Source organism: Vidua macroura, chromosome 1, assembly GCF_024509145.1.
Source record: "Vidua macroura isolate BioBank_ID:100142 chromosome 1, ASM2450914v1, whole genome shotgun sequence".
Taxonomy (NCBI): domain Eukaryota; kingdom Metazoa; phylum Chordata; class Aves; order Passeriformes; family Viduidae; genus Vidua; species Vidua macroura.
The window spans coordinates 90,193,676-90,221,430 of NC_071571.1; the positions used below are offsets into that span (position 1 = coordinate 90,193,676).

Below are 27,755 nucleotides of genomic sequence, written 5' to 3' on the forward strand. Positions count from 1 at the left end.
TTACTTACAACAGTAGATCCCATTAGAAGTGAGGAAGTTTTTAAGTTACTCTTGGACACTTGAACAGATTCTAAGATATTGATTATCCAGCATGAGCTGGTTCACAGACAGAACCACATTTTTAGCTGATGTCATTACCACAACTAGAAAGTTAAAACATATATTCCAGTATCTCCAAAGTTACTACATACAGTTTTTTTACCACCTTTCCAGTAACAAAGTGTAACTCTTTATCCTGTATGCCAAGTCTTTTATTTGGAAATGGAATGCATAAAACAATGAATTGAACAGGAAAGTCTTGCTCATTTTAAAGACTTAAAATGTTCTAATTTTATAAGCTTTATGACTATTGTATAGGATATCATGAGGTCAGTGTCAAGAAATGCAAGACAGAAGACTAGGAAACTCACAGTAAAGGTGTAAGAGAAATTTTTCAACAGCTTGTACAAAAATGAGCAATGAAACATCAGAAATACCCAAATACGGTATTCTGGACTTTGAGAAGCTACTCTAGAAGAACCAATGACTTGGTTGTTTTGAAATGGCACAAAAAGGGAATGTGTTATATGCATTCTTTATATCAGGAAAACTTTTCACACACAATTTACTTAATGTAAAATATTAGATTGCTTAACAGTAAAGAGCTCATTCCAAACAAATTCAAAACAGGTACAAGATACAGCAAATGCAGCCCCAGTTTTGCATAGACTTACTTAGGTGTGTTTAATGCTAAAGTCAATAATTTGTAGTTACAATTAACAGCATAAAGAGACTTTAACATGAGATAAATATTCACTTCAAGACTCCTTTCCATTCCCAGCAGTGTGTAAGGAGGACTTCAGTCCAGGAAAGACTGTAGTCTGTAGCAAAACACAATAGGCAGGCAAACTTCTTTATCTTTTTAGGACCAAAATATTTATACGTTCAGATTTTGCAGTACCAGAGCTGGATAAAATCCACTTCACAAAGTAGTTACAGACCACAGGATGAACATTTTCAATTCCTCACAAATTGAGGTTAAACAGCCTTGCACAAACAGCATGCAATTTAATAAACTTAAGAATCATTATGGTTTATTTGTAAACTTACTGGCCAAAGCAAAACTAGAATTCTGTCTTTTGGATTTTTTTAAATTGTATTTTATTTGCTGCTGAACGGAATGCACTCTGTATTTCCTTTAGTGTTAAGAAACTTTCTTTTAAGAATCGTTGAAGATTTTAAATTTAAAATTTTTCTAACCATTTTTATAAGTGGTTTCTAGATATAGCTGTGGAGTTTGGATTTTGGAATAATAATTCAACCTGATTATTTTTTACAAATTTGAAAGAAACAGGTTAAAATACCTCCCTTAATGAATTTAATTCCCATGGAATACAGATTTTAAATTGAAAGGTATGAATTGTTCTTTGCCAGGCTGTTTTTTTTCCTCTGTATTAGTGTACTTTGTTGAACCTGTACTTGAGCAAAATAATTCCATTTGAATGATGTGTGTTTCATCTAAAAAACAGGACAGGGCAGGGAGGGAGAGGGGAAAGGACTGAGGAATTATTCTCGTTGAAACATGACAGAATTGGCCTAGTAGGTCACTGTAGTACCAAATGATGAAGAATTTAAGAAGCGTTAAGAGACTTTCCCAGCATGTAACAATGATTTGCATTACATGAATACCTGCTATGTCAAGAAATCAGGTTCGTCAACAATGCAGAAGGATTTCTATAAACTCACATACATATTGAAAGAAATCATGTTACAGTTTTTTCACACCTTCACTCACTTTAAGAAAACTGAAACCCACTGCCATATTGTAGGCCAAGAACATGGCAGAATTTGAAGTTTAACACTGCCATGTACCTTATCCTATATTTCCAGCAATATATATTTTTTAGCTAGGAATTTTTAAGTAGAATATAATCCAATATTATACCTTTTATTTTTGACAGCCCCAGGTTTGGCAATAATCCTTGATTCTGCTGTAACACAGTATATTGTTTTTTCCGTTTTCATAGCCTAGTGGCACAGGCACCACAGTTTCAGTTCGTGAGTTGTCTTAAAAACACAGATTTGGATCTTAATTACAATGTTCAGGATGCTTAGGTTTTCACTGAAGAGAAGCTGAAATGCAGGAAGTTTATATAATGTCATCTGGCAGACTGCAGACCTTGTGAGGACAGAAGAGGATCTTGAAAGAGGAGGGTATCAAAACTAGATTTTGGCAATATAGAAGATGTATTGTCTATGTAGTTCTGTCATAAGCTTTAAAAATACTTTTAATTAAATAAGTTTTTCCTTCCTTAAGACCAGGCAATACACAAAGCGAGGAAGAGTCCAGGGGTCAGAATCTTCTTCAGTTCTTAGTTATTCTCTATGAACTTTTTTTTTTTAACTTTTCATCATAAGATTCTCCGTACTCATTTACTCTGCTCTTATCCACAGGATAAAGCCTGGCAGAAAAAAACCAAATCTTTAGTTACATTACAGCCTCCTATCTGAAGGAATTAAGTAGTTCTGTGATGCTTAATTTTAAAAGTTAATTTCTTTGTCATCGTATTCTCTATTCCCATTTGTGGCAAAACCCAACATCTTTAAAGATTTGGACAGATGTATCAGCTTTTTCACAATATGACTCAACCAGAGGTCTTAGAACCTCTTAAGAGATGTATTAGCTTCCTTAAAGCTTGGCTGGAGTCTTTTCTCAAGCAATGCAGGACACCTCTCAAACTTGAAACCATTGTCCAGCCCCTATCAGAAGCTGCTGACCACTTAATTTCTACAAAAATAACAATAAACAAAACCGTTTATTCTTGGGAACAAAAATACACTTTCTGTAACATCACTATGAACAGTATTTCATAAGTAGTGCATATAGCTTTCTTCCCTATCTGATTTTAGTTACTCAAAGAATCTGAAACTCAGCAGGTACTCAACTTACAAGAGAACCTGATAACTTGTTTTTGCAAACCAGATAAAAAGAAAGGCAAAGCAGAGCAGTCTGCCATCAGACAACATCCTTCACTACTGCCCTGCAGAGCACCTTGGAGAACATGCCTCAGACACTGAGCATATGGAGGTATGGCCCTCAGCAAGGGTTAGAAGCCCAGAACTGCTAAGGTGAGTACAAGCTTAGGAATTTCTCTCCTTTCCCTAACTTCAGGAATTTATGTCTCACATTTGATTTGTGCGGTTTTTTGTTTTGTTTTTTCTGTTTTTTATTTTTGTAGTTTTTGCTTGGTTTTTCTTTTCTTTTGTTTTTTTTGGGGGGGTAGGAGACTTCCAAATCTGTTGAAAAGAAGCATGTTGTGGGGAGGGAAAAGGGGTAACTGACAAAAATTCTGAGTACTGTGAGAAGAGAAATTTTTTGACTACTCTGTATCGTGTCCAGGATTATTGTAAGTTATGGGAGAATGTTTTTGTTCCTCTTATTTGTACTGAGATTTCCTTTACAGGGTGCCCTGCTCACCATTCCCTTCCCTAGGCATATACATAACTAACATTATCCAGACCATACTATACTATACATTATTATAGTATATAACTTCTGCTCCAAGTCTATCCCAATCTATAGCTCTTTATAGCAACAAGACTGCAACGATCTATAGCATTGTAAAAACTGTAACGATATTAAAGGAAGTCATACCATCTTTGGTAGAGATAGACCAAGAACACAACATCATCTCTAAAGCATGCCAGCCTATGAGATGTTGGCATAGTGATGATAAAAGCAAATATATCATCAATAAAGGTGTTGAATGCCTACAAATAAAAGAAAAGAATATTTCAGTTGGCTGTGAAGAAAGGAAGTCATCAGTCATACAAAGTTAGAAGCTTCCTATATTTTTCTGTGGGAACACAGACTTCCTCCACATTTATAACAACACTTAAAGATTATGCTGCAAAACTAATTAATGCAAACTTTAAAATGCCTTCTTTTAATGAAGACCATACTGTCTATTACAGACCAAAAGTTATAAGTAAAAAGGAAGTAGGACTGTGAGAGTATTGTCATGGGAGGGGAAAAACACAGACTCAATTTCAGAGAAAACTTCAAAAGGAACTGGAAAAACCCCCAGACTTTTCTTCATTCATTACTGAAATGACAATCTGTACAAAATGTCACTTCACTTTCGTTTTCTGTAGAAATTTGCGTAAAAATTTGTTAATTTATTGCTTTTAAGAAGAGTAACTTAATAGCCTTGGAAAGACTTTAAAATATTTTCAGTGCTTTCCTGGAAGTAACCATGTCTTGAATAAGGGATGGGTAATTTTCTACACCATTTCCAATCAACTAGGTATACTATAGGCTCTATTTCTGCAGCAATAATGAAAAGTAATTTAACCAAAAGGCAACTTCTCTGGATCTGGCTCTTGGCTACAGTGCACCAGCTCTAGTACTCATGTTGCAATAAACTGTTTCAACTCACTAAAAACATCAGGAAACAAACCCAGCAAAGAATGTTCATTGTTAGGTTAACACACTGAGTCAGTAACATGGCTCCTTTCAGTTTAGCAAGCTGTATGCTAATCCATACCATAAGAAGGGGGCAAGTGATGTAAGCACAAAACTCACTCTACACAATGAACCAATGTTTATATGATGGAAGAAAATATCAGCAGAAAATGGGGGTGTTGGACAGGAGCGAGTTCTGATTAGTTACAACAGGAGAGCTCTTTCTGTCAGGTCAAAACAAACCCATCAATCTGAAGTGAGTGAGGAATAAGGCTGGCACTTCTCAAGCCTGTGCAAAGGTTTGTCATGGAGCAAACATAAAAACCTCGGCAAGCTGGAAAAGACAGCCTTTTCAAGTCAACAACCAAGTGAGCGATCATATAATGACAATGGGAAGAAAAAGCTAAATTCTCCATCCTTCAGGCACACAGGCAGCCTTCATAAGACACTGCAAGTGAATGCACCAAGGCAGCCCATTCAATAGTGTTTAGACTGGATAATTTTCTTTTGAGATTACTGCACTTGAAGGTAGTCTTTATTAACAATAAAACATAAAACCCACAGAAACTGGAAAGTCAGAGTTCAAATTAAGGAAAAAAAACAACAAAGCTCTCTAAAACAATGGTCACAAGTGAGCCCTCAGACTTTTCTTTCCACTTCAAGTGAAGATGAGAGCAAGCAACTCTAAATACTCATTAAAAAAAGTAAAATACTCCCTCCAAAGCTCTCTAAATTAAACATAATTGAAAACAAAAATAGCCTTCTTTCTCCACACACACAAGCCTTTGTTGTGGGTAGCCAATGGCATCTAAACAGGAACCATAGATGCTCTGTAAGAAAAGGCTGTTCAGCAAGGTTGTACTGATTTAAAAGTTATTTACTTGAATAACCTCCCTCTTTTGTTTAACTGCTGATGATTCTGCTCAGTCATTTTCTTTGGTGAAGTAAAATTGTGAAATTACTTCATTAATTTTGCTCCCTCCTCTTAAGAAACATGCTGATTTGCCTAGTATATGCCTGAAATACTGTGTTTATTGTTATTTTTGTCTTAACTTCCACATCAAACACTGCTTAGTTGCTATTCTGCTAGCAGCTACATTTCAATCTGTTTTCCTAGATGCACCCTGTTTCCTTAAAAACAGTAAGGCAGCAGAAAGTTGGACAATTGCTATAGGCTCATAGAAATGGAAAAGCCTTTGTAGTCTCTTTAGATGTATATGTTTTAGTCCTTTTGTCCCTTATCTTCTGTTCAGAATTGGACACCATTTCTTGAGCAGTTTTTAACACTGTTCCTTTTAAAGTACAGATGTTCTGGAGAATTGTAATATATCAGCACAAAGGAAAAATGAAAGCATTTATAAGTGGAAGCACAAGTAAAAAGGGTACATGGTGATGGCATCAGGGTCTTGATGATCCCAGCACACCCACCCAGGGTTTCTCAGGACACAAAGATCAGGAAAACTAAGCACAGTACAAAAACCCTAATGACTAGGATTGGTGGGCAATGATAGTCAAAACACTATCAGCTCTTTAGGGGTACAAGAACAAAACTAGTATAGAGTTGCTAATTGAGGGAGAACATAGGAGACGTGGTAACTCAACAGCGGGTGTCCCTTGTTACCCGTATCGGCACATATGATAGCTGACTGGGGTACTTTGGTCTGTCATCTTGGTCTTTGAATACTGTACAAACCACTTGGCCACACGAGTGAGTGCTTGTGGATATACAGCTATCAAAGGGTTACTGAGCTGATTTTGGTTTTAAATAAACTCACCTTCCCCTCCAAGGTCTGCTATTGAGCTTGGCTGCAGCACTGCACTGCCTTACCAGGGCAGTCTGGGCAGTGGGGACAGCACAGTGCAGCCCCCTCTTCCCCCATGGAACAATCTCCCTCGCATTTGCCCAGAAGCTTACAGTTACCACCCTGGCACAGAACAGTGTGTACCTTACTTCAGCCTCTGGAAGCTCCTGGATCCTGCCAAAATAAGGTCTTTTAGCATTCCTAACTGTTTCTTGAGAAATATCCCTTGTCAGTGATGCATTACACCTTCTTAAAATAACACATTTAACTGAGACTGATAAATTTATCTGCAAGACCAACATCTGCACTCATGCAAGACAGCTGACAGTACAAAAAGCAGTATTATCATAAAAACTAGGATGCAAGTATTCTCATCATATGGAAGTCATTATGAAAAATGAAAATCAGTGTGGTTTTTTATTTTAAGGACAGTTGCAAACAAGTTTAGTTGTTAAAACAAAAAAGTACTGCCATCTTTAAGCTATTTATTATTAGGCTGTTTCTTACAGAAAATAATTTTCAAAATGACTGCACCTAACTTCAAATTAGAGCTTTACTTACTTTGTATGTGAAAGCCTTCCATGGTAAGTGTGCAACAGATTTCATCTAGAAATAAAAAATATCAAATTGTAATAAAGTCTGGAAGAAGAGACTAGAAAAGTAGACTTTCATCACTTTTAAATCTTACCTTGTAGTTTACAAATAGTTGGGGCAGCATAAACAGGAATCCAAAAGCATACACTCCTGAAGATGAAATAAGGAAAACAAACAAATGCACAGATGTTAATCACACAACTGTACTTCCATAATTAGTAACTTTCACTCATTTTTTTTCTGAAGAGTGAAGATGCATCTAATTCTTTTATTCACTGTGGGTTGATTCTTTTCCCTTTTTCAATCACTGTGATAATTTAGTAATAACTTATTGATCTGTATTACACTGATCCAAATGACAGTAGTTAAAATTCTACTTTTGAGTCCTGGCCTTCATCTGAAAAAACATGTATAGAAAAGAGAAAAGAAGGGACTTACCATTGACAAAACTGTTAATCAACCAGGAGTACCAGCTACAAAGAAAGAGAGTACAGTTATATTTCTCTTCAGTCATAATTATAACACATCCTATACACCACTGTACACCACATGACTGCTCCAAGAAATAGCTCTGTTACAAATTACTCCATGCAAGAACTAAATACCTCACATCTTCCTTGGATTAGGAGGGGCTCCAGAGAAGATAGCTTAAGCAAACAATACGTAATCAGTCCATACAAGAAGTTTTGAGAGGTTTATCACCTGTTTTTATACTTTTACAGACCATTTTAAGACATCTGTGTTGATAATGAGATAACTGACATATGTGCACTGTGCATGTAATACTGTGCACTGAACCCTGACTGTATTAAAGCCTGCAAAGATAACACTGGATTCTAAATATTAAAGAGTCACTTCATATGGCACAGTAAGGACATATCAAATTTCAAACAAGTACCATTCAGTGCAAACCACAACAGTAGGTACTTAAAAAAAAAAAGTAAATACAAGGAATCTAGGTTTTTCCCTCCTTACATCTAGTAACTTTCCCAGATGTTCAATGGAGCACAATCCTGACAAAATAATGGTAGGGCTACAGACAATGACAGAATCCCATACTTGTGCTTGCAATCTTGAGAACAGCTAATAACTGTCATGCTCTGGTTACTGCCAGAGTCTTCCCCCAGATTGGGGTGACCCCGGGTGGTGGTAAAGTCTCTCCTCCAACCCGTGCCTTCAAAGAAAGACTCAGTAGTCTTCAGTCGTCTGGTCTCAAGGCAGTTTATTGCATGTTATCTCAAGGCACACACACTCCCTGACATTGTCCCTGACTCCTTCTCCCTCTGCGTCTCTCTCCGTCTTCGTCTCCCTTCGTCTTCCTCTCCCAAGGGGCTGGTGCCATCTTTTATATCACACATTACGTATTAAATGTTTATAGTTTTTCCCCAATGCCTATTACCTATGTTGAACAGTGGCTTTCTACTCTAAACTGATCTGTGAGTGCCAACATCACCAAGAACATGGGGAATAGGAAGGAGAAAGAAGGAGGACAGGGCACACCCAAATCCCTCCATCTTAGAGCTTCTGACCCCCATGTACAAAACTCAGACCCCTCTGTACAAGGCCTAAAACCCCCCTGTACAGCACTCAAAAATCCTACCTTTTACTTTGTGATTACTTCTATCATAATATCTAAACTTTTGTGATTTCTTGTTCTTCCTGCAAAGTTGGTAAATTGCTTCATGGGTCAAACTCAAAACCACAGGGGTTTCCGGCTGCCTGCCAGAGTCCCAGAGGCCCCTGCCCTGGACCCGGAACATCCAAGAGTGTCTGAGGGACACCTTGGGTTCCGACAGGTTACATCATTTAAAATAAAACTTGCACTGCTGTGTTACTGACACATTAAGAGCAACATTACAGTGGTAGCAGCATTTCAGTAATCCACAAGCATATAAAGAATGAATCAGAAAATGCCTCCAAGTTTAAAGGATAATCCACTGCTAAGATTATTTGTTCTGACACATTTCCTTACTGATTTAACAATGGCAAGAATTCTATTATATGAACTGCTTTCACTTCCTTAAGCTGCAGCTCATAAAATATCTAAAATATAGTATTTTGAAATACTAAACTAATTCAAGAATTTTGTCAGAAAAGCAGAATTTTAAAATGCTGCATATTTGTTAGCTGCTTACTAAGACAAAAACTTTTTGAAAAAAATGCTTTTCTAATAGCGCAGAAATTGCCCCAGTTTCTAGTATGAGTGTTACAGCTCATGTATGCAGCAACAGCTTAAAATAACATAAGGAAAAACTACAACTTGTTTTGTCCCATCCCATCTGGGCCTAAGGACTATTAAAAATGCCTATGTGGCCACACCATGCTTGTGTTTGCAGGATTTTCCTACAAAGTCTCGTGGTTGCACACTTGCTTGCATCTCTCCAACACAAAATGAACCAGCTATTTTGAGTGAAAGGTGACACGGGTTTCATTTGTTCATGAAATATTGAATGTCCAGCTCTTGCTGAAGTATTACTATGTTGCAGGAAGTTCACGGCTCTAAAGGAATAAAGAGCCCTTTCTAAAAAATGCTTTTGCTTGCTTGCCATCGTAGCTATCATATCTAGGAACAGAGAAGCCTGTTGTTCAAACCAAATAATTTTGTGAAGGTTTTTGCTTCTTTTTGCTATTGGACAAGTTCAACCACTGAATTACTTTCATCTCTCCTATCACCAACTGACCCTCTGAACATCAATGGCAGCTTTCTTCCTCCTCTTCTGATTGACAAGCATGCAAGCTATTGAATTCTATGCTGAAGTAATTATCAGGTAACTTGTGAAATACAACAGCCTGTTGCTTACAGGATGTTTAAAAAAAAATCTATATTCTTCAGCTTTAGATAGACAGGACAAGGAAGTTTCCAGTTCCTGGCCTGTGCATCAAGCTAACAACCAATTTCCACAACCGTGAAGAAAAAATGGGGAATGTTTCAATTCCAAATAAGATCATTTATAGAGTTACAGTACCTTTTGTATTTGACATTCAGCAAGGAGTAACCTGCACCTCCAATACACAGTGGATAGAGCAAATATGACAAGTATTTCATAGCCTAATGGACAAGGAAAATAGTTTGTTAGTTCACATTCTATATGAAGATATTTTTTATGGCATTAAATAGCCATGAAAAGAAGAAGACAGCCATGTAATTTTTTCCTGAAAATCTCTTCCTATTCCCAAATGTCTGCTATTTCTACTATGCTTCCACTTCTAATGGTGGTGGTGAAAATTCCAAAGTCCAGTTCAGACAAACAATCACCTCAGGGCATTGGCACCAAGAGACAGCACAAAGATCAGTCTCTAAAAGTAGCTCCCTACTTAACACCAATGTTGTCACCTATGCTCAGCTCCTTTCAGAAATCAGGAACCATGTGAACTTTCCTTCAGTAAAAATAAGTACAAATATCAGCTTTCAAATTTGTCAGTGGCAATGCTTCTCAGAGCAATGCCTCAACCAGATTCAACAACCAAAAGAACTATTTCATTGTTTCCTCTCATTAATTATCAGAATAAATCTTCACTATCTGATCATCTACACAATGATGATCTACTTGACAACTGTGAGGATGTGGAAAATACACTTGTAGACAAAAAGAGCAAAACAAGTCAATCAATACATGACATATACAGACTTTGCAGATTGGAAGTCATAGGATTCCCTCTTACCTGGGCATCATATTCCTCAGTTTTCTTTTCAGAGTCATTGTATGCACCAAACTGCAACACACATGAAAACCATAATCACATCAGAACAGAGGGGGAAAGCATTTCTTGTCCAACTCCCTACATTAAGCAGGTAACAAAGCTTTTAAAAGCTTCTGTATAGAAGAGTCATATATTTGTCCTGTGCAGCCTACAAAATATAGGGTAGGCAAAAAGATTAACCTTTAACCTCATATTTTATACTAAACTTCCAAGTTTGGTATTTTATACCAAACTTCTCTTTGCTTAAAGAAATGCTGTTGAGACAGCAGAATTCACAACGCAAAAGCCAAGTCAAGTAGCTAGAAATTTGTCAGATACAGGAAGTATTTATGAAAAGCCATAACCATGAAGAGGTCATGGATTATCATGGTTATGGATTATCTCTGCATGTCCACAAATTCTGCCTGCTTCAACACAGTTCCTTGACACAGGAACAAGAAGAGCCACCAGTCACTCTAGACACATAGACTTTAAGCAGCACAAAACCCCAGCACTTCTTGTGAAGAAACACTGAATATTAGACAACTGTTTCTTTTACCAGCAAGATAAACTTTCAGTGTAGATGCACTTTGCCACTGCATGTTCTGCAATGTCAGCACTTCATTTCACCCAGAAGAATCATCTAAGACTGTACTGTCCCCAGAACATGCCACATCTTCTGTTAGTTCCACAACTGAGAAGTTACACCTACAGATTCACGAAAAAGCCAGTTTCTTATTTCAAAACATGATGTCACTTAAGAGTGCCTTTCCAACACAGTGGCAGTAGCACAGTCCCACCTATAAAGATTTAGCAGGCCTGACAGAGAAGTTCTGAAGTTTCTTCACCATAAATACATACAAATAGCTGCTGCTTCTAAAGAACTTGGAGAAAGAAACAGGTTTAAAAATACTCATCCTGCTATTGGAGTAAGCCATTCATAGAGAGATGTAGACACAAAAGTTTTATAATTTAAAAAAAATTCTTCATTTCACTAGAAGTCAAGATGCACAGGTAACCTGGAAACAGATGGATGACTCAAGAGTGCAATCATTAACAGGGCAACGTCTACTATACCTGAAATTTGGGTTTCAAACCTTGCCACCTGATTGTCATTTTCAAGGCCTTCTTCACTTTCCAGAGCTGTGATTAGCAAAACCAAAAAATGCACATAAAAGATTATTACACAAAGGAACATCTTACAAAGGATTCAGATAATTAAAATCAAGATTCCAGAATACCTGTTTTAACCACCCATTGCATAATGCAGTAGCAGCCTGATTGCAGCACATGCTGCCTGTGTCTACAGAAAGCAAATGCTATGTCATCAAACAAATACAATGCTGTGAGCCTGCACTAATATGTCTCTTTATCAGATGATGTGAATTACTTAAGTGAAGTAATGTAGCCGTTCCAGGATATCTGAATGGGAGTGCCTAAGTGGGGTTAGCACCAACGTGCACTCCAGGTCAGGCATTTAGAAAATTCCAGTAGTCACCTGCCAAGCAAGTTTTTATGTGCCTTCGATGAAGGGGCCTCAATTCCTAACAGTGATTAAGCTGGCACTTACATGGTCATTACATTTCAGTAGTGGACTACAAGCAAAAATCAGTGAATCTGCTGAATTATTTGGTTACTTGCTGTACAGCTGTAACAGTCTGACCCTAATGTAAACCAAAGTTTCAGTTCACCTGAAAATTTACTCATGTACCCACACTGCTATACAGATTTGACAACTTAGGCAATGCAGCTGGCCAGGAGAGCTGCACTCCCTGAAGCTTTTTGTGGACAAAGTTAATTTGTTTAACTTCAGATACACCAATATTCTCTTCTCACCCACCATATATTCCAGACAAAAAAAGGGGAATAGCATAAAGACGATCCTTTACTGTTATCTTTGATACAAGTGAGAAAATTATTTCTTACAGAATCAATGTCACTATTAGTACTGCATAAGAAACATGAGTTAAATCCAAACTGTGAAAAAGTTCTTCCTAGCAGAAAAATTCCTCTGAGATGTACTGTCCGTATGATTGCTGTCACTTTGAGACAGTTGTGCTTCCTGCAACCCACTGACTAGATGCAGACTTTCAGAATCATGCACACAGGCAGCAGTCTCCTCCTTTTCCTCCTTCCCCAGTCACCTCAGTCCTGGCACTGTCTGTGGGCACACAGCCTGCTCTTTGACAATGCTTCCATGCAGGCTTGTTGACATGGTTATACTTGCTTGGCCAGGGGTGAGGCCTATTAGGTGATGTGATAGCTGGAACCTCAGCATCACCCTGTGTTTGCTTTCTACAATATCAGCTGGACCATCCCAGAAAAAACTGATACTTCCAGTTTAGTTATTGGTTTGATAGTTTGATAGTTGATAGTTATAGTTTGATAGAGGGACACCATCTCCTCTGTCACTGAAAGCTAAGGACACACAAGCTACAGTAGTTTTCCAGTAACTAGTTTAACATTATTTTTCTACTATGAACTATGGATGTTGCTGCAAATACTAGTATTTATTTTAAGGACAGTTGCAAACAAGTTTAGTTGCAGCTGCAGCTTCAAGAACTCACCTCAATCACTGCACCAATGCCTGCTGGGATCAGTACCAATAAACTTGTTTGTTCATCCAGAAGGAAAAGAAATATTACCACAGTACTAAAGCACCGCCAAAGCACTAGACAGAAAAGATGAAAATGGAAGGCTGATTAATATTTAAATGAACAGCTGAGATGACAGAAGACTGATGGTCTATTTGGTGCAATTCTATCTTACACAATTTAGCTATGAATTTCTTCTATGTTCATCTTGATATATCTAGTAGTCCTAGAAACAGCCAGTGATCTCTGAGCAAATAAGGAACAAGAACATTTTATGCAATCCTTATCACAGGAGATGAAAGAAAATTGGAACATTTAATGAAGACTTCTGTACTGAAGCAATTCAGCAATATGTGAATACAATTAGGAACTACATTCATGATTCTTGTCTCCAGGAAGCTGAAAGGCTGTGAGATAATATAATGCCAGTATTTGAAACTCATTTCTTGTTTGTAAATGTTAAGTCTTTTGAATTTGACTTTACTGAGTTTTGAAACTGGCAATTGACTCTTATTTCTGAAATTCCAGGGACCATTTGAATTTTTACAAACTTTTAGCATTCACATGCCAACAGCAGTACAACTGCTTTAAAAAAACAAATGCACTCATAAAAATGATACATGGATTCTCCACGTGATAAAAATATGTTGTTCGTCATAAATTAGAATGCCTTTTCCCCCCCGTGGTATTGATATTCCTTACATGCTTTAATCCATCTGTAAATATGACAGAATTAGGGATAGTCTCAGCGATCAAGTGACTCCAGGTTTACAATTTTGCTTCATAATCAAAGTTGGAAAAAAAGCAATTGGAGAAACCTTCATATGTTTCTAGGAAGGCTTGGCAGGATGTCAGATCACTATGTTTCTCTCATCTTTCCTATACACAAATCAAGTCAATCCTCCCATGCTCTCCCCCTCCCCCCACCCCAGGAACCTCTATTGCTCCTGTTTACATCAAAGCCCAAATCAAGCAAGAACATTATAATACAGCACTTTCCACCCACAAATATTTTGGAACCTGTAGCTATTAACAAGGAATACAAGGGACTTGCAGAACAGCATTACTCATGAAAGCACGTTCTCTCCACCCACAGAAGTTTTTCTGGTCTTCATTTTTTTCTCAGAGTACTTATCTGTTCCTTCGGCAAGGAAAACATGGTAACTGACTCAATCTAATTCTCAATTCCAAGACAGTCAAACCTCAGTAGCGACACAAGTGCTTAAACTCAAGTGATACCTGAGCACAGAACTAACAAAGTTAGAACCATCTGTGTAGACTGTTAGCCATCTCTTCTTTGTACACAAACCATTTTGCCATCTCTGTAAACCTACAGCATCAACTTAGAGCAAGACTGAAAACACACACCATCAAACAGACGGCACATAGGCAACACTTCGCATTCTAGTCCATACCTGCTTTTGTAGACATCCCAATCATGCTCCTCTTTTTCTTCCAAAAACTGATGTCATTTTTAAATGCAAGGAAATCAAAGAGAAGCTGCAAATAGGAAGAAACATACTCAATTGCTTGAAACATACACTAATTAGAGACTGAAAATGTTAACAATGTATTCAACAGCGTATTAAAAAAACTCCATTTTAGAAGATTCAGAAATGAAAATTAAGACTCACAAATAAAAGCTAAAAAGAAGTTTTTGTAGAAGCCCAGGCTCTAAAAGCAGTGCAAAATGACAGGATGAATTTCAAACACTACCAAGTAAGTGTCCTGTAAAGAAAGTCAGAGACCCAATACAGGGTAACTCATCATAGAGGGTGAAGAATGAGGACCCTGAGGAACCACACACCTCGAGAGACCAGGGAAAAGCATAGTAAATTAAACTAAAAATGCTCTGTATTGGATTGACAGTCAATTTACATCTGGATAATATCAAAACTTTAGAAAAAAAAATCCTACAATACAGAAAGCCAAGTTTCCTCTGTATTTCATCACTAAGCTGACCTAAACTTCCAAGACATTTTAGAATTCAATTTACTTGTAGGAAGCTTTTTTTATTTTCTTCAGTATTTTCATTCAATATAGTTTTGGTATTTCCTTTAAGCCTTCAGTGTCTAAAAAAAAATCAAACAGATTCCAGAAATTCTTAGGTCAGTGGATTTTAATGAGGAAATTTTCAGTTGTTTTTGTGGGGTTTGTTTCTTTATGGGAGGGATTTTTTTTTAATTATTTGGGAAAATGACACACAAAAGAAAAATGTATCAGAAAAGTTTCTCCCAGTGTACAGATACTTTGCAACCTGATAAACAGACTGGAAAAATTAAATTAATATGGCATGGAAGTCTAAGGCTTTCCAAACAAGTCAACTGTGTGCAAGTATAAAGAAACATAACATCCCAGGCAAGTTCTTATCTCTCCCAGAGTATGGGAACTGTCTTGAGTATAACTGTAGATTACAAAACTGTTCCCAGTGTCTAGAAGAAGTTGTTCATTACAATCAAGATTCAGATTTAAGCCAATGCTAAGAAAGGGACAAACAACAACAAAAAATTAACCATGATCGCTCCACACTTTACAGAACATTTCTGGAAGAAATTTACATCAGCTGATCTAAATTTCTCCAGGGATTAGAAGTCAGAGACTCAAACCCCAGTACAGGTGTCCAGGTTATGCCACTGCAGTGATAAATCTTGTGAAAAGTCAAGAAAATTTAAACCAATGTTGACAGGCATATGAATTCTAGGGTCTTTGGTTCAACTACAATGTAAAAAAAGTGATAATGAAGGTAATGTTTTATATTTCAGTCAAGACTGGTAATTTCTGTATCATTATCTCAAATTTCTGCCTTATGTGAGGTTTTTATATTAACTCTGTATTGGAAATATAGCTGACTTTTGTACCAGATAATGCTTCCGCTGCTCTATTGAAATTACTATTTTCAATAATAATTCTTAATAAATGAAACACCTGAAAGTCAGACACACCTCCCCAGGTTTTCTTTTTTCATATTATGTATTTCCTAAAAATTAAAGCCACTTACATGGAATGCTGCTACAAAGAATGTCAAAGCCAGAAAGTACAAGTTCGTATCAACAAAAATTCCTTTTACTTCATCTGCATCCTTTTCTGAAAACCCTGGGAAAAAGAACAAGTCACTGTGCAAGAAGTACCATTGCAGTTATGCTCAAGTCCAGTATGAACGGAATCTTATGTCACCTGCACAAGTTTTGTTAAGGAATCATAAATCCAAAACATGACGGAGGCTTTACTGGTAAAATCCTAATCCACCTGTATTTTGGCAAGTTATTCAGCTTGCCCAAAACCAAAACCCATCAGTTACAAGCCTTTAACTTATGTAATTACAATGTGTTTTGTAAAGTGCCTTTAACATGTTGTGTGATTACAACCTAAGCGGACCACCTGACAGACAAATAGGAAGACACATTAAATCATTTTGGCCTGGGCAGGAAGTCAAAAAAAAGGTTTTACAAACTGGCCTCTGAACTTTAGCTTGATACACAGAAAGAGTGAGCTTCACATCAAAAGCTGAAAAATAAGGAAAGGACTACACAGTAAAGGACAACAAATGTCAGTGAGAAACATGGCCATAGATGCAACACTCTGATTGAAGTCCACAGTTCTCAGAAAATACACAATGCTGCGTTTATGGCAATAGTGCTTGAGTTCACCACCAACTTACTTTGCAATCACAGCAAGAACGTGGCCATTCTCAAGTGATTTTGGAGTTTTGCTACTAATCTGACTGCTCCAGGAATTACTCCAATAGGAGAATTTCAAACCTTATGTTTCACTATCTACATACTTCGAGGGAACAAGCAGCATCTTACACAGGCTTTTTCACCAGGCAGAGGAGGTACTCTCGGGAGGAGAGGTCTTGATATCTGTGTCTATCACATGACAACCGAGGCATGAAATATGAAAATTTCAATTCTGAGGAGGCTCACAAAAAATTATGGAGAAGTGATGGTGGACAAATGCCCCACACAAACTCTGAGCAAGCAATTACTTGACTCTTTCAAGACAGTTATGTTTAGCAGACATACTTCTAGCTTTAATATAGATTAGCCTGAGCTAAGGAGAAGCAGTTGGATTTTACTCAGTATGGCTGCTTGTATTTCACTGCAGATATATGGCTACAGTGAGCAGCTGTGTATACCTTATATCAAAGCCTATGTACCACTGATCCAACTTTTCTGTTCCATGGATGATAGGGGAAACCCATGGTGAAAATGCTCTTCTTGATTATGTCCTCCAATGCTTTTACAGAGTACTATCCAAATAAAATAATTTCAAAAATGGTTAATTCACCTCTGTATTCTTGTTCCCTACCACATGTCAACATATATTTTTATCTTTAACTTAAGGTGAATCAACACAAGATTTGTAGCATTACATCTCTTTACCAGCTATCCAGAAAAAAGTGTCATCGATGTGCATAAAAGAAACAAATTAAGGGGTTGGTTGTGGTTTCTTGGCCTAAAGTCATTAGAAGTAAGCATACCAAATTGCTGGAGGGAGTACACAGCATCTTGCATGTGAATCCAAAATCGGAGTTTTCCAAGAGATATTTTGTCATACGACACTGTAAGAGGTAGCTCTGTTGTTGAACGATTTATAACCTGCATTTCAAAAAGATGTTTCATTTTTAATAGCAGAAAATGGCAATAATTACTTCCATTCATATTTTTTTTTAAAATAAAGAAAGTGATTGCATCACACTGTAATTTAATCACACAATTTTATGAACTCAGTTTGTTTTTTAAAAGGAATAAGATCTTAGACTTCTATACCATGCTTGAAGTCTTTGTGTTTTTCCCAGGAAATGTTAAATTAGCAGTTTGTTCTGTTCAAGTTCCTACAGCAACCTCACTGTTCCTGTATACAAATACCTCTGAGATGGCAGCATAAAGTGGGAAACGTGTGCTTAAGAAAACTCTTTTGACAGTTCTTCTCTGAATGGATATGCTAAGATGACCTAAACTAGAATATTATACAAAAACCCCAAAAAACCCAACCAACAAATAAATCGTATCCCAAAGGTCACAGTCAGAAATTTACTTCATTGAGGCTGATTTTCAGAGAAATTGAAAGAGTGGGGAAGCAAGATGATGCCACTAGCTAAGACTAATGAAATCACCACAGCTAAAGCTAAGTAAGATAACTTCGGGATCTGGAGTGTCACAAAAACTTTCTTCATGCACCCCACAAAATAAATTTCTGCTAATCCTACTGTATCATCTACATGTTAGCTGGAAAAAAAAATTCTTAAATTGCCTCAACTCCTTCTTCATGACAGCTGTCCATGTCCATCTCTCAAATAGGTTTAAAAAAACCCCACAAAAACCCCCTTGTCCTCTAAAATGTTAGATACCTCAGAACAAGTTCAGGCAGTCTGTTTTACATTTCCAAGGATAGCTCAGGACAACAGATTGGCAGGCACTCATTGCAAGAGTTCAAGATCTGCTGCTCCAGGCTCCTAATTACTCCCAATCATAATTCCCAACCCAGACCTGCTACTCTACACTGCATCTGTTTCTACAGTAATTAGCTAGCTGACACCTAATTGAGGTGAATGGGCTTCTTCTGATTCTTGTGACACAGAACATGGTTTTAGGCTCCCCACCTACCACTCAGATGTGAACTGAGGGCTATGTTCATTCTCCCATTCACTCTTTCTTCCAGTGAGTACAAACAAATCTCAATTTCACCACATTCCAAAGACCCTGTAAGCTTTTCAGACAGGGGCAGAACATGAAGGCACATGAGGGAGAAGAAGGGAAGCTGAGAAAGTTTTATGAATACAGCAGAGAGAAAAGCTTGAGAAACTAGAACAGTGTCAGGGATCTCTGAACTGAATGGAACAAAAATCAAGTGTGGTTACAGCTGACTGCAGAGAACACTGGCAAGGTTCTACAGCTGTTTACCAAAAACTGTAAAAACATCTTCCAGACTGCTTCTCCTTTCCAAAGGATTCCCGTAATTCAATCAGTCTCACCTCAATTTCTCAGTCTATCAAAGACAGCATTAACATTTACCGCAGAAAGGGAAAAGAAATTTTATCTGTGGAGGATGGACAAGAAACAAAAATGTTTCAAATGCCTGGGTAAGCAGCATGTAGCAAATGCACTCTCCACAGACAAAGAATTTCTATGGAGGAATTAGGGGTACTGTAGGGAGGAAATTGGATTGCAATAGAAGACAGAGATGGGAATTCTCCAACACCAAAAGCAAACTAAAATAAAGATTAGAAGAATTAATTCTTTCTTAACAAAAAGCTTAAAACCCACAAGTGGTGCCTCACAATTGTAATGTGACTGTGATGGTTGCTAGGCCTTTGAAAGCTAGGAATGACCAAATCCTTGCAATACAACCTACTCTTGCAGTATGGCATCAGAGCATCATTACTTCTAGCACTCTGCTTAATCAATATTACAAAACAGTGTGCAAACACTGCAAATAAGTTCAGTGGTATGAATTTTAAAATTATCTCTTTATTAAATTCCGTGCAATCCCAAACCCTCAGCATTTAAGCACATTTAAGAACATGAGGAACACAAAATCTCTAGACTGCAGTACTTACCACAGAAGACCTACATCTTCATGAAAATGAGAGTCAGTTGACAATCTATACAGCCCAGCACAAGCAGGAAAAATGCATCTTCAGCTCCATGATTTTAGGTCAGGCACAGAAAACAGATACTGCCTGTGCCCCTATTTACAGTCAAATATTAACCTGGCTCCACAAAATCTGTACCACCTTCCCTCCTTATTCTTTCCTGCTCTTCACTTACCACTTAGTCTCTCACAGAATGTTTACTACAAGACCACTCTTTCTGCAGGGCTTGAAAGCAGTTTGGCCAGTCACTACTGAGACATCACATAAGCCAGTGCTGAAGGGGAAGGTCCCAGGTTTTAGTGGAACAGTCTTTGCAGCATTTCCCAACATCTTCAATGACTTTCTAAGGCAGTGAGTTACAACATTAACTGTGGCATGCATGAGAACTGCAGGAATGTAATTAGTAACATGGGAATGCTGAATTTATTTGCAAACAGGGTACATGACTTGACCAGTTAACAGTTCACATGAATGAACTGGACTGGATGAGCTGTGATAAAATTTAAAACAAAGGACAACAACCACTAATACAGACATTACAAATACATATTTAAAAAATACTGGAAAAAACAATCTGCTGTCAAGACTTGTAATAAATGCTCAGGAGTTTATTTTGCTGTACAAATCTAGGGTGGAAGGGACACAAATTTGTAAAGATTCTCCTGAACACTAAGTAACAAAACCCTTTGTCTGAGCCAAAGTAATGAATTGGAGACACAATTTCAAAGGTTTACAGGAAGTCTGCATCTAGAAAGGTTTCCAACTAGAAAATGCATAATTCAGACATGCTCATTTAACAGTTTTGAGACATTCCCCAAGACTGCTGTTCTCAGTAACCCCAATTACCAAATTCCAGTCAATGCAACTGAAAAGAAGTGCAAGGCTTAACTAAGAGCTGCTAAGAGCAACATGATTTAGATACATGGGACTGCCATGTGCAACCTGTAGCAAAGGAACTGCATGATTTCCTATAAGAGAAGAGTTGGGCAAAAACTGAATACAGAAAATTATTTTTTAATTTTTTTTTTTTTTTTTTTTTTTACTGCTGGAGTGACCGAATACTAAAGCAGGTTGCCCACAGAGGCTGTGGCCTCTCCATTTTCTTGGATATAACCAAATCTCAACTGGAAAAAGTCTTGAAAAACTCACTGCACATGATCCTACTCTGAGAAGAGACATTGGACTAGCAATCTCCAGAAATCTCATCCAACTTCATCTTTCTGTAATTCCATTACTGAAGTTTCAAAGTACTGATTTATTTGAGTGCACAAAATCATTGGATGTATTGTGACACCAAACTTTCAGGTGCTCAAGTTAGTCTAACATGACAGACAGCAGCATCAAGAAATTTACCCACATTTATTTGAATTTTGAGGACATAAGAGAATAGCTACTGATTTATCTCAAGTGTAGCTCCACCATCAGCTGTGGATATTGTCAATATGCCTAGAAGGTGTGAGAATCTACTCTGGGAAGCTAACACTACTTCATATTAGGGAGTCAAACTACTGAAGAGACTGGTCCTGCCACTACTGCTGCTACAGTGATGTCCTCCATATCCACCCAAAAGGCAGAAGCAATGGAATCCAAACATCTTTGGTGGAATAGAAGACAGTGACTGACAGATACTTCTGCCAGAGAGAAGTCTCAAAACCCAGATCCAGCTTCTACAATTACCACATTAGGTCACATTAAGTTAAATGGTCATTGAGTCCTTTTGTGCATTTATACTTCTTCATTACAACAAACAACCTATGAGAAAATCTTAATTAAAATAACATTTAAGATTACTGTTAAAACCGTTAAATGTAATTAAAGGTATTCTATTACTCACCATCAAATCTTTCACTCTGTTGCTTAGCTGATCAATAAATAATATTGGAAGGTAATGCACTGTCTTCCCCAACTGAACCCTAGGATGTTTAAACATGGATTTTATAACTGTAGTGATCTAAAAAGAAAACTACTTTTATTCAAATTAGCACTCATTCATCACTTTCAAATCTACCCATGTAGAAATTTCCCACCACCTTTTCAGGCACATTTTCTTTTAACACAAAGCAAGAAATTAGCCACTAGTCTAGAATCGATCTTTCATTGAAAGATACAGGTATTGAAAAATTTTGTTTGTTTTCATTCTTCTGTAGAAAGACAGAATAAGCAAATAAAAAAACAAATTAAATTGGTTGTGATGATGCTGAAGCTTCTGCATGACCAAGGGGAATGTAAAAGTTTGTGGAAGAGAAACATGCTGAAGTTTACTGCCGTATATTTGTATCCTTTGTTTTAAATATCCCCCTCCTACTGAGACCATGATACCTCTCCACCATCTCCCCCACTCATCTCTGCCTGGCAGGACGTCAGTCTCATGCTCTCGCCCACATGGAACCATGAATGTGATGGCTGATGCACAAATAAGAAGGTCAGATACTTCTACAGGGACTGTACAAGGAGCAGAAATCTTCTCTGCCATCTACAGAAGCTCTCATTTGGATTGCTATACTACGTCACCAACCTGCATGAATCCAATAGAAACTTCCTAACTTTCAAGCCCTCTATCAAATTGGTTACTGTAAAGTTGTTTAGCAAATTATTATCTACATGCAGTTGCTTTGTCAGCACCTTGGAAAAGTATTTAGCCCACTAGTATTTAACCCTAACAGAGACAAATTCCTCAAGTGTTCACTAGAAAGGCAGTTACCTACACTGTGATGCTCTTGGCAAAAAACTATGGAGTAGCATCATGGAGATTTTTAAAGCCTGAAAGTTGAACTTTAGCTGCTGACGAAAGCTGTTGCATGCTAAGAAAGACTGCATACTAAACACACAATGTGCAACAGTAACACACAAAAGGTCACAGAAATTGAGGTTCAGAAATAGTGCTTGGTTACTTAACTGAAGTGATTTAGATTTCTATGCAATAACTATGATTAAAACTATTGTTAGTGAAATTGCAGCAGGTTATTTCATATCCAAACTCTTCTCCTGTATAATGCCATAACAAAGCAGCACTGATGCCAATCAACCAGAAAAAACTTCCTCATCCACCAACCCAAATCCAACAACCCCTTCTTGCTATGGGTCTATCTATTCTGGCTGGAAATCTATCCCAGAATCCTGGGGTCTGCTGGTTAACCAACTACTTCTGGATTAAAGAGGGTACTTGTAGAGAAAGGCATCAACACACAGCAGCACAAGCCTATAGAGCATTACTTACATGCTTGATACTGGAAGCGATTGAAGCAAGCTGCGAGCAGAAGCTACTGCCTGCACCTAGAGGCCTAAAAACCCGTCCTTGTTTGTTAGTATTTTCTTGAGGAAAATGACATAACATAGGAACACACACTGTCAAAGTAAAATAAAGCAAATCATAAAGGGAGAAAAAAAGATATCCTAGGAGATCAGCTGTACCTCTTCAGCACTTCCAGTTTGTACAGGTGAAGGAAAACTGGAAAGGGTCAAAGGATGACAATTGCTCTGAAGGCCAGGACAATTGGAGAACAAATAGCTTTGAGGTCCACTACAGCATTTTACCTGTGTCATTGTAGTCCTGCTTTGCCTTACTATGTTAACTACACACAGAAAAAGCATTATAAACTCTGAGCAGCCCAGGAACCAGGTATCTCCAATGAGGCTTTCTAGTACACTGTATCTTAGCAGCAATTTGTCACTGCCAAAATGCAAGCATTAAGAGCATCTGCTCTTGTCTCTAGGTGCCCATTTAAACATAAAATACTAAAGAAGGTCAAGGAAGATTTTTGAAGAAATGTGACATAAGTTTATAAATAACATATCTGACAACATTAAGTCATCAACTTACATTTTCATGTAACGGTGAACATCAGCAGGGAGAGATGACCCATCAAACACAAAATCTTCCACCATGACATTTAAGGTTAGTCTTGACCTCCAGTGAGAGATGGGCTCATCCAGGGCATTGGTCTGTTTTTCTGCTTCAATTTGCTTAAAAAAAAGAAAAAAAAAATACATACTGCTAACCAACACAAAATTTTGAAGAAGGTAATAATCTAACTCACAGAATCCAGGGAGTCATTAACTATATAATAAACCAGAAGTCCACTAAGAAACTATTTACCTTAATTTTGACCAGATCAAGTATTTTGCTCAAATACAACAGAATGGAATTTAAAGGCCCACCACAATCAGACACTGAAAAACTTCAGGGTCCATTCACAGCCTTGTTCCTCAAGAAGGAATATTCATCTAATTAACCTTCATACCTTAGGATTGTGGATATTAGTAAGAAGAAATCACTTTGAAATCAGGACTATACAGTAATCAGATGTTACATCAAAACAGTCAAAAGGATCATCAACCAAACATTATCTGTTTGTCTTCATATCTTATTCTGCTATTTTACAACAGCAAAGCATATTATTTCATATGAATTCAATTCACTATAGAAAGCAGCACCATGCTGTTACAGAGCAATACAGTATTTCTACCAAAAGCAATGAGCCCTTGAAGCAATTACTGTTAGCTAGGAAAGTGCTTAAGTAACTAGCCAGCATTTTAAAGAGCTCTGCCTCTGCTCTGCTGAGTGGTCTGCTATTAACGAGATAATTAAGAAGAGGATTTGGACTTTTTTTTTCCTGTTGTATTATCCTTAGTTTAAAGATGCAAGCACAGCAGATACTAACACCAGAAATGTCTATAAAATAAATTACTTATTTTGCAGATGTTCTTCCATAGATGGAACACACACCTACCTGTGTGGCTGATTCACCAGTGAGCAAATTAATCTCTTCTGGTTTGGGGACCATGTACGTGGTCAGAGGGCTTACTATATGCACCTGCTTACCATCATGCCAAGGCAAAATGCCAGCATGGTGAAGAAATACAAATGCATATAATGTGCCATTATTTCGGGTTTTCTTTGGTACAGAGACATTCACCGTCCTAAAATACAAAATAAATATATTATGAGATGGCATAGCACATGCTGAAATATTTAGCTATTACTAGACACAATTACTTCTGGCTAACATGTTCCATGGCTGGATGGGATAATTTTTTATACATATCACAATATATGCATTTCCAAAGATTTACTATTATATTAAGATAGTTTAACCCTTGTCCACTCCCTACTTTATTGCCCTAGGACTGCATCATCAATTCTTTTGTTGCTTTCCTCTACTGATAGGTCACAGGGCCAAAATTATGACAGCACTTGGGAAAAACCAGTCTTCATGTGCTGAAGATGCATCACAGATCATATACACGGTACAAAGTTTAAAAAGAAAATCACAAAGTTTTGCCATGCACTTTACATTAATAAAATATCTTCTCAGTTATGGCATGCCAAGCACAGAACTCTAAACTGGAGCCCCAAACCATGAAGTCATTCCCCTTGTACTAGCCAAGAAATCATCCTACTTGCACCCTTGCATAATGCCTCCTCTATTCCTGTAGTCTTGCTCAGCTTATTCTGCTCTGAATACTTTCAATAGCTTAGCAGACCCTGTCAGTGAAACAATTCTTATAAGGTCTGTCAGAGATGAAGTTCAATATGACCTAAACTGCAACCAACAAGTTCTTTAGCCATAGAAAATGAAGGGAGTGAAATAACCTTGGAGACTGTGATAAGAGAGTCAAGAATGGGGCAATTATTTTAAACAAACAAACAAACAAAAAGTGAGACAGCAAATCTGAAGAACAAAACAAGTAGTTCCAGTCATTTTTATTGTTCAGAGGCATATGCAGAGTGCAGCATTGTACTAAAAAATTTCTCTAAGGGCACAGTCTTGGCACCAATATCCCTTCAGAAGATCCCCAAACCCTAGACTCTTAGAAAAGGTTTTCTTATGTGATTTTTAGCAGAGAAATAGTTATGGAAGAGCATGTTGCTAAAACACACGAAAGGAGAACATGATTTGACATCTAAGTCCTATTCCAGATCTGAAGCCACAGCAATTAAGAACAAAACATGTAGCCAGTGTCCTACCTATGTGATTAGAGGCAAGTCTCAAGCATTTCCAGGCACATTTGTCTTTAGATTTTCTCAATGGAAAGTAATTTTTACTGTTATAAGCAAGGCACAGTTCTGCAAAATGTTTGCCTATATGGCTGAGAACAGCACGCTGATCCACCCAATAGTGAAATCTACCTTGGCTTCATGCATACTTCCATCCATGTAACTCCTAGTAAGGATGTGCACTTCAGAATTCAACAAAGAACAGCAATACCTTGGATACTACTGGTCGTGATCCTTACCTTTCAAATTTGGACTCAATATCAAAATCCTCCACATTCAAAACGAGATCTATATTACTCTCAGCACCAATGCTTGACCGTGTGGTAGTGTACACGCTTAACTGAAACCAAAACACAGCACACAGAAATTAAGAGTATGGAAATAAATTAATGCATCCCTACATTTAGAGTAGAGGCCTGTCTTTCAGCTTCACTAATTCTCCCAGTTACAGGAAGGTTGTATACACAGGGAAAGAAAATAGTGTACTCAAAAAAGGTCTTCCAGCTCCTTTTGTGGGCAGAAACACAGCCACTAAATACATTTTACTGGGATGACCTGTTCTGGAAGTTGAAGGAAGTGGAGCCATTTCACAGAACCAGAGACACTGTCAGTAAAGGAAAGGGTCTCTGTCAGGGCTGGAAAGGACCTCTGGAGATTACCTTGTCCAAGGCCCCTGCCAAGGCAGGGTGACCTAGAGTAGGTAACACAGGAACACATTTAGATGGGTTTGGAATTGTCTCCAGACAGGGAGACTCCACCATCCCCCTGGGCAGTCTGTTCCAGTGCTCTGCAACCCTCAACATAATGAAGTTCTTCCTCACACTGAAGTGGGAGTTCTTGTGTTTCAGTTTATGGTCATTACTCCTCATCCTGTCGCCAGGCACCACTTAGAAGTCTGGCACCATCCCCTTGGCACCCATCCTCTGAGATATTTATATGAATTAATGAAGACTTCTCAGTCTAAACAGAGACTAAACAGGCCCAGCATTTCCTCCGCAACGCTGCTCTAACCAGTACGTGTGTGACAGCAGAGACAGGAAATCAATAAAAAACACAAACCCAAGTCCAAACCCAAGCCAAAGGAGCTCTCCACAAGGCCCAGCTCTACCGAGGGGGCGTGGGAGCGGCTCGCCCGGGAGGGAGCAGGGACAGGGCGCAGAAGCGGGGTCCGAGGGCACGGGCAGGGTCAGGGGGCAGGGGCGGTGCCGAGGAGACTTGGGCGGTGCGCCGAGGGGCCGCGGGCCGTGCCCGCCCCGCTCACCTGAAGCTTGGGCCTCCGAGCCAAGTAGGGCCAGACGCATCCCCCGGCCGCGCCGTCCGCCGCCGCCGGGCAGGGCCGCGTGTAGACGATGCCGTACATGACCCAGCAGGTGTGCGCCACGTACACGGCGAACACGCCCACCACCAGGCTGGTGAAGGAGCTGCGGCTCAGCATGGTGACAGTGCCGACGGCGATGGCGGCGGCCGCCTCCGCCCCCCGCCGCAGCCCCGCTCGGGATCCGCCGCCGCCGCTCGCGCATCCCCCACGCGCCGCCCGCCCCGCCCCGCCCCACCGGCCCGTCCGTCACTTCCGGCGGCCGCGGGAGGCACCGCCCCCTCCTCCCGCTCCTCTCCCGCCCGGCTGCCGGCGCCGGGAGCCGCGCGCGCCCCGCGCGGCGGAACGGCCCCGCCCCGCCCCCCCGGCGCGCGCGCCGCGGAGAGGCGGCGGCCGCTAGGGGGCGCTGCGTGCGGCCCCCCGCCGGGAGCGCTCCGGGCTCGGAGCGGAGGGAGCCGCGCTCGGGGCCGGAGCGAAGCACACCGCGCTGCTGGAGCCAGTCCGGAGAAAGGCAGGGAAGCTGGGGAAGGGTCAGGAGCACAAGTCCCACGTGGAGCAGCTGAGGGAGCTGGGGGTGTCCAGCCTGGAGAAAAGGGGCCTTGGGGGGACCTTATCGCTCTCTACAGCCCCCTGAAAGGAGGCTGTAGCCAGGTGGGGGTCGGCCTCTTCTCCCAGGTAACAGGATGAGAGGAGACAGTCTTAAGCTGCACGTGGGAATTTGGGTTGTACTTC

General features: G+C 39.0%; 1 protein-coding gene across 1 annotated transcript; it reads right to left on the minus strand.

Annotated features, from left to right (window-relative positions):
- Positions 1-226: 226 nt before the first annotated feature.
- CLPTM1L (CLPTM1 like) lies at positions 227-27,217 on the minus strand. The gene is made up of 17 exons (XM_053980792.1): positions 26,970-27,217; positions 25,948-26,048; positions 24,441-24,630; positions 23,531-23,673; positions 21,545-21,623; positions 17,596-17,713; positions 16,114-16,208; positions 14,531-14,615; positions 13,089-13,192; positions 11,599-11,664; positions 10,504-10,554; positions 9,807-9,889; positions 7,279-7,313; positions 6,935-6,990; positions 6,808-6,852; positions 3,635-3,750; positions 227-2,441 (listed from the first exon to the last, which is right to left on the minus strand). The coding sequence occupies exons 1-17, from the start codon at positions 27,141-27,143 to the stop codon at positions 2,363-2,365; spliced, it is 1,620 nt and encodes a 539-aa protein (XP_053836767.1). The 5' UTR covers positions 27,144-27,217; the 3' UTR covers positions 227-2,362.
- Positions 27,218-27,755: the final 538 nt, after the last annotated feature.

What these genes read in the sequence shown, in the direction of transcription:
- CLPTM1L (XM_053980792.1), bottom strand. Translation starts at nt 27,143, where the DNA reads ATGCTGAGCCGCAGCTCCTTCACCAGCCTGGTGGTGGGCGTGTTCGCC. An exon ending in CTGGTGAATCAGCCACACAG is followed by an intron (nt 23,674 to 24,440) that starts GTAGGTGTGTGT and finishes CTTTTTTTTAAG; the next exon opens with CAAATTGAAGCAGAAAAACA. An exon ending in TGGGATGTCTACAAAAGCAG is followed by an intron (nt 13,193 to 14,530) that starts GTATGGACTAGA and finishes TTTTCTGTCTAG; the next exon opens with TGCTTTGGCGGTGCTTTAGT.